This window comes from Mya arenaria, chromosome 14 (assembly GCF_026914265.1).
Source record: "Mya arenaria isolate MELC-2E11 chromosome 14, ASM2691426v1".
Lineage (NCBI taxonomy): Eukaryota > Metazoa > Mollusca > Bivalvia > Myida > Myidae > Mya > Mya arenaria.
This window is the reverse complement of record NC_069135.1, coordinates 34,622,808-34,635,881: the sequence shown is the minus strand read 5'-3', so window position 1 is coordinate 34,635,881 and position 13,074 is coordinate 34,622,808. Positions and strand designations below refer to the sequence as shown.

Here is a 13,074-nt window from a genome sequence, read left to right as displayed (position 1 = left end):
ACGGATTCAAGATCCCATCAAAAAATTTATGTTTTATACTGAAATCATACTGTCTATGTAACTACTTTATATCCTTGATTTTGGTGCATCTTTATTTATGATCCTTAAATTACTGATTAAGTGATAATTGAGAATGGGTATCAGCGCTAATCGACATATTTTCCTATTGTATTGTTTTTAACTGCATGATGTAGATGATACATAGCACAAGATCGGTGCATGGTGAATTTGCAGATGATTTAGGATTACAGTTTCCATTATTTATTTAAAAAAACAATGAAAACCCACACATTTAAGAACCCACAAAATTTTCCTTTTTTGGAAAACCACGAAAATACATTAATATCAGTTTTTTTGTACTTTTGCAAGGTATTTGCCTAAGGCTGTTGACTAAATTTGTCTGAATAAAAAATTGAAGCTGAAGCAGGTGTAGAGGTTTTAAATGGTTGACAGTAAACATCAAAGTCTTTATTTCAGTTACATAACAATCATACTGTAATATTACATAAACATCATCATTATGCAAGTAGGTAACATGAGTTGGTTTCTATTCAGGGAGATGTAGTGCGGCTCTTTCATGCTGAAGAGCAGAAGTTTTTGACAGCTGACGAGTACCGTAAACAGCAGCATGTCTTCCTCAGAACGACGGCGCGGTCAGTGGTGACCAGTGCCACCAGCTCTAAGGCTCTCTGGGAGGCTGAGGTGGGGCAATGTTTTTTGTATTTGAAAATATATCTTTAAAGAACATTTAGTTATCAAGTGTCACAAACAGCACCTCATGCCTCAGGATCAAAGTGCGGTCAGTTGTTACTAGTGCATTGAAATCTAAGGCATGAAGGCTAAGGTTATTGTATTTATGTTTAAAAAACTTATAGCCAATGACCTGCAACTCTGGAAATGATTATAATTTTTACTTTAAAATGGAAGTCCTATTGTGTATTCAATTGTCTAAATATTAATAATGAAATATAATCAAAGTTGTTCTAACAGTAGGCAGATATCAATACCTAAACAAATATCATGTTATAAGTAACATGCGAATGAAGTACAACAATGTTTCTATATGCAGCCTAATAAGCTTACATTTGATTTTATAGTTTAAAACACTTACCAGTACTACCCAGAATTGTGATTTTAGTTATACATAATGTTTTGATCTTGTTGTGTATAATTTCAAAAATCGGGAAGTAGGTGCAGTAACCATTATCTACTTAAATAACTAAGTTTGGTTTACCACAAATTCTAATCTTCCTTTCAAGTTACATGACATTATAATTGACAATTTTTTTTTTTTTTTAAAGTAACAGAATGATATAAACACCAAGTGCTTAGGAAAACAGTTTGAGTAATAGTTAGATGACATGAAATCAATTGTTAATGGTTAAGAATGGGTGAAGTGAGCGTAGCAAACACGCCCTTCTTAATCATAAAGATATTACTTCTGGTCATCTAACTGACTTAGAATACAACCTCATTGGCTGATACATTGTCAACACAAAATTTGATGCATGGAATGTGTGTCTGATGAGTGGCAGTGGGTGGACGTTTAAACACCTGCGAAAGATGATATTCTTAATGATTAAGTCTAGTACTAAATGATTGCCTATCTGCAATTTCATTTGCTGAGTATGTAGGTTGTATTCTAATAATGGATAAATGTTACTAAATGTTTCACAATCTTATTTCAGGTTGTCCAGCATGACCCATGCAAGGGTGGAGCTGGTCATTGGAACAGCCTGTTCAGATTTAAACATCTCGCATCAGGGGAATATCTTGCTGCAGAGGTAGGTCGTTTGTGATAAACTTCATTTGTGGAAGTCAGGCATTGATGATGAGATCATTCTCTTGAGATTTTATGATGGCATTGAGCAATTTAATAATTTTAGATTCAGCTGAATTGAGTTCAAATCCACCATTTCAGTTCCATTTATTCACCAGGGACGTAATGAATAGTTTTGTATGACAGTTATTTCCGATCAGAATTTATAAGCACAATGTGAGAATTCAAGAGAAATTTTTGAGAAGCTTTCAATTGTAAATTGAAATTAATATTATACTTGGACATGCCTGTAATCAAGCACTTTGGCACTCCATTGTATAGATATATAACTTAATTTTATGTCTTAAAAGTTTTCCTTATTTCCCAGATTGACAATGATCCGACTGACGACCCAACCCGCAACAAGTTACGGGGCACGTCCCAGGTTTACTGTCTGGTATCTGTCCCCCACGGGCATGATATCGCCACACTCTGGGAACTCGACCCCACCACCATGACAAGGACTGACACCCTCGTACCAAGGTAGGGCTTTCACATATAGTTGAATTGGATTGGATTCCATTTTCCCATTTCAAGAATTGCAATATATACTAACATTTCATAGAAATATATCAAAATATGTGTCACACTGGGAGATTTTTGCCAAAAGTCAGAAGCCCTGGTCCCGATTTTTCGAATCTTCTTATGGTTAACAGGCTTAAGTACAGTACACTCCACGCGGAACTACCACTTTCCGTTTTCCTCGGCGGATTTTGGTCATCGCGGACACGACATCCAATTGATCATAATCCTCTTTCCTCGGCGTTTTTACTCGTTCACCCACCGAGGCTGATCAGTGGACCGTATAATTACAATCGCCGCGTTACTCGGAGGTAAAAACACCGCGAAACTCGGAGGAAAACCGATAAGAATCTCCCACTGTATAACTGTATCTAATTTTGTTTAATTTATTTGATATTTTTGCAACACCCGTAATTATTTATAAAAATAATTTATTTTGCGTACCTTATTTTCGGACATCCAAAGGACATCAATCGTAACTTTCACACTTACCAAGTTTCAAAGACGAAGATTATCTATCTATCTACCTAACCGTATACACCACTGTTGACAAGTTAATTAGTAAATACCCATCCTAAACGATATATTGCATGTAGAAAGAGGAAGTGTGAAAAAATTATTGTAGGATTAAATAAACAACAAGGGCAATCAAGGGATTAAGAAAACAAAGACATGACATTTTTGTAAAACGATCTGCCAATAAACTTTAAAACTTGTACCACACTTATACCTGTAAGAAGCGATTGTGTACAGTTATACTTATTGAATCCTCAATAAAAGTCAACACATTCAATGATATAGGTAACTAATTAATGTGATGAATTAAAGTTGGAAATGCAATACTTAAGTTACATTCGAAAACACCACTCAGACACATTAATCCTGCATAACAATATACATGCTCTCCATGAGATCCTCGTGGGTAAAACTGTGAGTTATGTGACGTCACACAGTGTGACTGTTTGATCTGAAGCCGATAGAATGTGTTATTCATTTCAATGCATGTATAAAATGGTGTTTAATGGGATTTTAATTAACTTGATGAAGGATTTACACTTATATGCGTAATAAATAAGTTTAGGTCCATTGATAACTACGGATAAATTAATAAGTGTTAATAAGTGGTAAAATGCAAATTAAGAAATAATGACCGAAAATTTTTCACACTTACAAAGTTCTCAACACCTTCATTACTCCAATCTAATTAAGTTCTCAACACCTTAATATAGTAAAAGAGAGATGACAATAACAAACACAAACGCACGCTATGGTATATCTTTTAATTACATAATGTGAAAAACAACAGTTGTTTGACGATGCTGATGAAAATTTACAATAATTGTTTTTAAAAAAGAAACTGACTGTACTTTGAAAAATTAATTATCTAATTATTTAATACTCTTTTAACAGAGGCAATGTACTGTAGTAGCTATGCACAAAACGCGGAGTTCCGCGCTTAGGTCAATAAATCGATACGATCACCGGCGCTACCGGCAATAAAACCCTCCATAGAAAACGATTGACTCGGTGCAACTCGGCGAAATTTAGCGAGGAAAAAGGTTGCGTACTCGGCAGAAATCCGCGATAAATTAAAAACGCCTCCGAGTCACCGAGGAAAGTGGTAGTTCCGCGTGGAGTGTACTGTAGCTTATTTCAATAAGCCAAAATACATACTTAAGTTGGATTTTGATTTATGTAAAAAGAAAACTTGTTATTATCATAAAGATAATTCCTATTTAAAGTATTAAAGAATAAATATAATGCAAATTATAGAAGAAAAAAAAATAGTGAGCTTTAAGCTTAATTCTGTTATAAGAGATTTAAGAAGTTTCAAGAAATTGGGGCCAGGTTAACAAATACTCATGCTGTTGCACGCAGAATAAATTTAACTGTAGTGAGATCTCAATAATTCATTTTATCCACAAAATTAACTTTTGTTGAAAAATAAGGTGATTTATAATGATGGTGTCTAAACTACGCATTTCATAGGAAGTAGGCCATTTAAAAAGAAGGATAGAGCTTTTAATGACAATGCTAACAGGAGAATATGATAATTCTACAATCAATTAATCTCACTTTAGAATTGCATGTCAATTTTCACTTAGTTTAATGAATTTCCTCCACTTTTGCATTAAGTTTATTGCCTGATTAATAATCTTCCACTTCCCAGATGGAAACAATTTTATATAATAGTACAGTTATCATATAAAGTAAAATTTTGAATCGAGTAGCTATGATAGATTTGAACAAATTAGAATTATAAAAGAAACTACAAACTTCCTTCATGTTAAGACTGCTAATTCTCATCAATAAAAATCACTGTTTCAGAGTTCAAGGTCAAATATTTACATTTATCAGTTTTGGTGCCAATTCTAACATTTAGGCATTATTGTTACATAGAATTAAGTTTCATTTCCTAATTGATCCATGAATCATTTTCAGGAACTCGTATGTACGTCTGCACCATTTGTGTACGAGCACCTGGGTCCACAGTACGTCCCACCTGGCCATTGACAAAGACGATGACAGGCCTGTCATGAACAAGGTATTTGACTAGGACATCAAAAATTTCTGAACTAAAAATGTATAATGGGTGAGATGGTTATGGGGTTTAGATGTCTGCCTCTCACCCAGGAATCATACCAGGGTGAATTTAGTTTAACATAGTATTTTAGAACCATTGTGAAGAAAGTTACTAAGTCACTCTTGTGGGTACAATGTTGCACCAGAGTGTGGTCATGTGTTATGAGTGAAACCGAAATACCTGGAAAGAAAACACTTGTCCGGCTTGATGACCACTTACCAAACTCACATGCGCTCAGGCCAGAAATCGAACCCGGGTCACCTTAGTGAGAAGCGAGTGTGCTTATCACTGCACTAACTAGACAACCAAAGGGGGAATTTGTGCAAAGAAATTTAGTACATGGATAGCCAGAACCAATATGTACATGTATTCAACTCATTTGACTGAAAAACAACCCACTAGTTCTGGCTTACCCTTTGCAGCAGTCTGTTTCTCCAGGTTATTTATTGTTCCTGTTCTGTGTTTGTGTTTCAGGTTGGCTGTGCCCAGATCAAGGAGGATAAAGAAGCCTTCAACATTGTGCCTGTGTCCCCTTCAGAGGTGCGAGACTTGGACTTTGCCAATGACGCAAGCAAACTGGCCGGGGAAATCGCAAACAAACTAGAAAAGGGCTCCATCACACAGAATGAGAAAAGGTGAAAGAATCTTGTCATAATTTGTCACATAATATTTCTATGAATTATAGTTCTGTAATTCGTTGTAAATATCACTTGCCAAGCCCTTTTGATTGGCTACTAAACCTGCCAAACACGGGATTAGATGAATTTTTGTGCTCAATTTAATACAGCTGTCCTTGGACAAATATATGGGCAAAAATGAATTCACCTAATTAATAACATTATAATACTTCAGTACATTTGAATAAGAATTACAGATGAGATGTTTAGAAAAATCGTGAAGTTCTAATAGTTATATTTGCTTGGAATCCTGCACACCTGCAGACCAGATTTTAGAGCGTGTACATGTATCTATGACCGCAAGAACATTGTCCTCAGTCATGTTAAGATCTTTAATGTAATCCTCTTTTCTGCCGTTGTGCTGTCAGAAACAAAATAATCATATTTGCTTGGAATCCTGCTGACCAGATTACAGTTCATGTATCTGTGATTGTAAAGAAAATTGTCCTCAGTCATGTTAATATCTAATAACTGTAATCCTCTTTTAAAATATTGCTACCGTAATTACTTTTCTTGCTGACTTTTTGCAGATTTAAAAAAAAAATATGCAAGTATCCATCACAAAATGTCTTCATGAATTTTACATCCCTATTCGTTTTTCTTCCAGGTACATAACAAAGCTCTTATCAGACCTGATCTACTTTGTGTGTAAGCGTGAGTCAGATGACACGGGTGGGGACCCTCTCGATGTGGAAATGGTCAACCCGGATGACTGCCGGGAGAGACAGAAATTGCTGCGGGAACAAAACATTGTCAAACAGGTGAGCTGTTTAGATATATATTTTGATGAATTCACCATATATGGCTTTGACTGTTTACTTTATGTCAAACCAAGACATATTAGGCGGCAAGCCTCGTTACCTGGCAACGCAGGTGCCCTCAGGTCGGATTTTTCTGTCCGGAACGGGAACACATGACAGATATTATCATTCCAATCTGGTGATACAAGTTTTATTTTATTTATTTTATTTCCACATGATATTTATAAACAAACATGTGAAAATTTAATGAACATTTAATCTACCTAATTGTTCTTTTTTGATGACACATGTCAGAGAGAAAACTTTCTACTGTAGTTTAAGATTGAAAATATAAGGAAAAAGTCATTCAAATTACCAGAATTCAAAGTAAAAAGAGGACACACTTTGACATTATAATTTGAAAAAGCTATGTACAAAAAAAGAAGCTACAATTGTTATAGATAAACAAACATGCACAACTGCTTTCTTATTTTTTAGGTGTTCAAGATCCTGCAGGCCCCCTTCAAGGATGATGGAGAGGGGCCAGCCCTTAAAATGGAGGACATTATGGACCAGAGACATGCCCCCTATAGGCAGATCTGCAGGCTGTGTTATAGGATTCTTAAACTCTCCCAGCAGGACTATAGGAAAAACCAGGTGGGTGGGGTAAAGTAATTAGTACCAGGTATTTGTAGAGTATCACAGAAAATGTCAACCAATGAAAGCCGGAATACTTTCTTACCTAGTCTTTCCGCATTGTTTAGGTGTTGAACTCATTAAGTATATATTAATTTATTCGCTCAATTGTGACGAAAGCTGAGCTTGTAGAATCACTCTTGAGTCTGTTTCCTGGGCAGACACCAGTACTGTGTCCTTTTTAAGAGAACATGAGAATGTACTCTGGTGGGGATCGAGCCCACAACCACTTGGGTGAGAGGCGGATACCTATACCACTAGACCACTCACCACACAATCTCGTTTCAGTATGTAATCAGCCAAAATGGTCCAGAGGACATAGTCAAATAGCTTTAAGAAATATTAAGATTTCAAAACTTGTGCATGCATGGAAATAGTGCTGTATTTGTTTCAGACATGTTATACATTAGCGTGGGAAGGGTGCTGTATTTGTTCCAAACATGTTATACATCAGCGCGGGAAAAGTGCTGTATTTGTTCCAACATTATACATCAGCGCGGGAAAAGTGCTGTATTTGTTAAAAACATGTTAAACATTATGTCTACACATCTTTATCTGCTATGTAAACACATGTTTTTTGCAGGAATACATCGCAAAGAATTTCCCGTTCATGCAGCGGCAGATAGGCTATGACGTTCTTGCTGAGGATACAATCACTGCCTTGTTACACAACAACAGAAAACTACTTGAGAAACACATTACTGCCTCTGAGATCGAGACTTTCGTGAAACTGGTCCGCAAAAACAGGGAACCAAGGTATTGCTGAGAATATAATTTATATAAACTGTTAAAGGCCCCAATTTTTTGAAACATTGTAAGGTAATTACTCTTAAATATCTTATTTAATCCAGGTAGATTGCTCAATTTAACTTGATGATATGAATTACTGAAATATTTTCAAATCTAATTTTCTATTAAACTCTCAAAGCTGAATAAAAGGAGATTATTTAAATATCTTATTTCATCCAGACAAATTGATTGAACTTGACAATACGAAACAAAAAATGTATTACTGAAATAATTTCATAAGTAATTTCTTGTAAATTTCTTGTAAATTCTTAATACTCATTAAAAGGAGGTTAATACTCATTCAGAGGAGGTTAATACTCATTCAAAGGAGGTTAATACTCATTCAAAGGAGGTTAATGTGAGTATTCAAAGGATGTTAATACTCATTAAAAGGAGGTTAATACTCATTAAAAGGAGGTTAATACTTATTCAAAGGAGGTTAATACTCATTCAAAGGAGGTTAATACTCATTCAAAGGAGGTTAATACTCATTAAAAGGAGGTTAATACTCATTCAAAGGAGGTTAATACTCATTCAAAGGAGGTTAATACTCATTCAAAGGAGGTTAATACTCATTCAAAGGAGGTTAGTACTCATTCAAAAGAGGGTATTACACCATTCATTCTATTGAGTATATCAAAAATTGTTCACTGAGCTTAATCCTGTTATAAGGAACGTTCAAGAATGTTCGAGAAATTGAGTCAGTTATGTGTGGAGACTGTATTGGAGTAGGAGTCATCTTAAAAAAACCCATCTCGTTTATGGAATTATTTGATACTCTATACTACATACTCAATACCTTTATCAATATAAGATTTACTCAAAGCTGGCAAGGTCATATAATTAAGCCACAAAGACTATATAAAATAATTCAGGGATTTCTTTTTGGTGAAATTTACTGCATTTAGGCACTAGTTGGCTGAATTTTAACATATAACAGGTGATAGGAGACGAAATTGACTGACAGTTTTTCAGAATGGTCCTTCATTTTTCCATGCCTTGTAATTATTATTAAATGATCCTTTTTACAGATTTCTGGACTACTTATCAGACCTGTGTGTGTCCAACAAGGAGGCTATCCCCGTCACCCAGGAGCTCATCTGTAAATGTCTCCTGTCAGAGGAAAACAAGGACATACTCATTGAAACTAGGTTAGAGAAATGTTTAAGTCAAAAACCACTATTGTTTTGCTTTGAAAACAAGAACCTTTAATTCTGCACTCGCAGTATTTTGACATTTTACTTTTTTTTTGCCTCAAAATAAATGAATTTAGTCATATAAGATAACTCACAATAGAACAGATCTCAATTGTTTGTCTCCAAGGTATGATTGGCTCGAAAATAATTTGATGACAAAGCTCAATTTCTGATCTATCAGCTTTAAAATTTTGTTGAAATCGGACAAAAATGAACTTGTATAATTAAACCTTCAAAACTAATATGTTGCTGTTAACATAATTACCCTACTATTTTTTTAGTTTAGTTTAAACATATTTATTTTACAACGATTGTGAAACAAGTTATAACAACATTATATTAATCACTCTCGTTGGCACGATTTTACGCGAGAGTGTGGTCTTGTGTTGTGGGGGAAACCGGAGAACCCGGAGGAAACCCACTTGTCCGGCTTGGTGACCACAAACCAAACTCACATGCGCCCAGGCCGGGAATCGAACCCGGGTCGCCTAGGTGAGAAGCGAGTGCGCTAACCACTGCGCTAACCGGACAACCTATTTTTTTCACTGTACAGGGTAGTGAAGACGCAGTATGAGGTCGAGATGCAGGACAATGACCAGGAAGTAGGGGAGACAATCTATACCAACGATGAGGAGGAGGACGTGATCGTTATCTGGAAGGAGCCAGACGGGAAAATCGTGGATATCGATATACGAGTGTTAGCAGAAAATGCCGAGACAGACGCTCATGATAAGGGTATCTTGAAGTATTACAGGTGAGAAAAGACTGAACATGATTTATTAGATCATAAGCACTTGTAAAGTATCTTTGTGAGAAAGATTTTTAATGTTAAAGAAAATTGCCTGTAGCCTTTAGGGTTTGGCAAAAGAACACTCAGATGTACATTTTTATAGAGCATGATAAATAGTGATTGTTATTAGCTCAAGCCCGCAAGCCCTACGCAAGTGAAAGACTTTAAGGGCTTTTTTTCATAAAGCATGGTTTGTTGAAAATTTGTTATTCCAATAAGCTGTAGTTAAAGAATCAAGCTTGGGCCTAAACAAAAAATTGTTTGGTTAGGGTTACATCCTTTTCAAAAATAGGTAGGGTAGGTAGGCTTTTTTTTATTTTTTTTATTAGGCTTTATATAAGAATATCATTTTCATCATTGGAGAATGGTGTTAAAGCTATCTTCTGTATAAGCATTTAAGGTTTAAACTACATACTGAAAAGCAATAAAAAAAAAACGAAAACATTTTTTTTTTTTTTTTTTTTTTTTTTTTAGTTTTTCATTTTTTTTTTCAAACTGACTATAAAAACAGTAGGGTCGGCGCCTATTCCGTAGGTAGGGTCGGGTAACCCGAACCAAATGTATTTTTTTTTAGGCCTTGGTCATCCAATTTAGGAGAAATATAGCAACCAGTAAGCTATGGTAATAGTTTGAAGACCAAATGCAGCTCTTTATGATAAATGAAATATTTGATGATTACAGGCATCAGTTGAACCTGTTTTCGGACATGTGCCTGGATAGACAGTATTTGGCCATCAAGTGGCTGTCTCCGGACCTTGATGTCAACCTAATACTTAGGTAAGTACCATGTTATAGATACAAAAAAAATAACAATTTTTTAAAGCTATTCATTTTTTAAGCATAAGGAGTTGCTTCAGATGTGTGGTTTAAACTTCTCTTGCTTCACTCTTAAGATGTTGGTTTCTAGTGCTGGCGTAATTATGAAGCCTTCTAAAACATGTTATTGCTGATTCTGATTTTCTGTGCTATATTAAATTATCTACAGAAATTGATAAGTGTCTGTTTTATATTAGCAACAACACAGAACAAATAGATACAATTATGGCATAAACAGCGTAGTCATCATGATATAATGTGATATAAGTAAATTAACTTCTGACATGATGTCATAAAATGAATAGTGTTGAAAATCTGGTGTGGTTTTAGGTATTTAGCGCTGTAAATCATGAAATTGGTATTTATAGCAATTGGTCGTTTTTAGAAGTCTTGTAATAAATTCAATATTGAATGACCACTCATGCAATAGCCTATAATTGCTCTAAAAAATCATCGTTATTACAGGTGTATGTCAGATGAGAGCCTGCCGTTTGACCTGCGAGCTTCGTTTTGTCGCCTCATGTTACACATGCACGTTGACTGTGAGCCACAGGAGACTGTTAAACCAGTCAAATATGCCAGACTGTGGAAGGAAATACCAGCACAGATCTCAATTGATGAGTATGTGATTAATTTTATAATATTATAACAACTTTATTAAGCGATTTAACCCATATTGGTTGATGGTTTTATGGAAGTTTGTGGAACCAGTCAAGAATGTTAGACTGTGGAAGGATATACCTCTATTGATGAGGATGTGATTAGTTTGCTAATACTGTAACATCATTATTAACGTGAAGGTTTTATGGGAGTTTATGGAACCAGTCAAGTGTGTTAGACTGTGATAGGATATACCTCTCATACATTGATAAGTATGGCTTAGCATATATATTACTAGTGGCAGTATGCATAAGTGTAGCAAGGCCGTTACTACTGAGGTCACTAATTTTTATTGTTGACTAATGTCCATCGGCAAACTGCAGAAAACATTCTGTATATTTGAAACCTGTTGTATCAGTATTGCTTGGCTTGATGTCCTCATTGCTTTGAACTGGATGTAAAGAATTGATTTTGATTAACTCTTTGTAAACAGTACCGCTTGGCTTGATATTCACAGTGCTTAAAGTATTCTGGCCGGTCCCTTGGATATCGAGCCAACAGGTTTCGACTGTACTTTGAGTGGTCTTATGTAGATAAAGATATGTTGAATAATGCCTCTACAGTTATGAGTCCAACATCAGTAAAGACTTGGATAAAGAGAGGGTGAAGGCAGATTTCCAGGAGACCATACAGTTTGTGGAGAATTACCTCGAAAATGTCAGCACTGAGGGGTCGTTTGCTGACAGGGAACAGAACAAACTCACATTTGAGGTGAGAAACCTTTTAAGAAACAAAATCCTCAATAGGTTAAATAAGGTTTACTGACATGCTTTGGCATTGCTTGAAAACACAGTCATATCATTTTAAGTCAAGTAACCCTCGTTTGTAATAAACATTAGAAATTCTTATACATACATTCGAGAACTCAGATTTGATATCGATCAGTGAAATGATTAATAATGCTTCATTACATAACAGAATTTGTGACAACGAATCTTTTAGAATCAGACACTGTACAAACTTATATGTCCGTGTTAATCGTGTGTGTAGCAATCACACATCAGACTGAATTTATTATCCAAAACTTCCATTGCAGGTTGTGAACTTGGCTCGACAGCTGATCTACTTTGGTTTCTACATGTTCCGGGATCTGTTACGGCTCACAAAGACGTTGTTGACCATACTGGACTGTGTGCCTGAGCACCTAGCACACATGACGGGCAGGCTACCCTCGCCTAGTGATGGTAAGTAGCTGCTCAAAGAGAGTACCTTACGGGCAGGCCTGACCCTCGCCTAGTTATTGCAAGTAGTGGCTCAATGATGTATGTCAGAGCACCTTACACACATGACGGGCAGGTTAGGCTTGCCTAGTCAGGGTCAACACACACTTGCAAAGTACTTGAATATTAGGCTGCTAGATGAAAAGTTCTTAAATTTGCTAAAAACTCTTCAACACTACTTGAATTTTATTTTGCCTTAAAAACTGCTTTTATTTTCGAAAATAGACCATAAATTTCCTTGTTCTGTTTAAATAAACCAAATTTTGTATGATGTTTTGAAAAAGATGTGTTAAACAGTTTGTGTTAATGTGATTCACTGCTAACAAGCATAGAAATCAGTGCGTAGAAATCAGTTCTGATATTTTTTCAATAGATATTTGATGAAATAAAATAAGGGAAGGCTCGCTTTATTTTTACCAGAGGCAGCCGCATCTGATGTCCTGACCCACAAGAGAAGACTGGAGGAAACAGACAATATTGTCATGGATACAAAACTGAAAATTATAGAAATTCTCAAGGTAACGCTGTGAACTATGTTTAGAATTCACAAATGTCTTGATGGAAG

At 35.5% G+C, this 13,074-nt stretch overlaps 1 protein-coding gene across 6 annotated transcripts in view; it reads left to right on the top strand.

Annotated features, from left to right (window-relative positions):
• LOC128218289 (inositol 1,4,5-trisphosphate receptor type 1-like) overlaps window positions 1-13,074 on the top strand; it is a 125,004-nt gene that overhangs the window by 24,561 nt on the left and 87,369 nt on the right. For all 6 annotated transcript variants that reach the window (XM_052925933.1, XM_052925929.1, XM_052925932.1 and 3 more), the window contains exons 7-21: window positions 556-702; window positions 1,689-1,784; window positions 2,148-2,302; window positions 4,784-4,886; window positions 5,400-5,560; window positions 6,210-6,363; window positions 6,841-6,999; window positions 7,622-7,794; window positions 8,859-8,978; window positions 9,577-9,777; window positions 10,495-10,590; window positions 11,095-11,250; window positions 11,853-12,000; window positions 12,326-12,473; window positions 12,930-13,027. In XM_052925933.1, coding sequence (XP_052781893.1) covers window positions 556-702; window positions 1,689-1,784; window positions 2,148-2,302; window positions 4,784-4,886; window positions 5,400-5,560; window positions 6,210-6,363; window positions 6,841-6,999; window positions 7,622-7,794; window positions 8,859-8,978; window positions 9,577-9,777; window positions 10,495-10,590; window positions 11,095-11,250; window positions 11,853-12,000; window positions 12,326-12,473; window positions 12,930-13,027 — 2,115 coding nt within the window. The remainder of the gene's footprint in view (window positions 1-555; window positions 703-1,688; window positions 1,785-2,147; window positions 2,303-4,783; window positions 4,887-5,399; window positions 5,561-6,209; window positions 6,364-6,840; window positions 7,000-7,621; window positions 7,795-8,858; window positions 8,979-9,576; window positions 9,778-10,494; window positions 10,591-11,094; window positions 11,251-11,852; window positions 12,001-12,325; window positions 12,474-12,929; window positions 13,028-13,074) is intronic.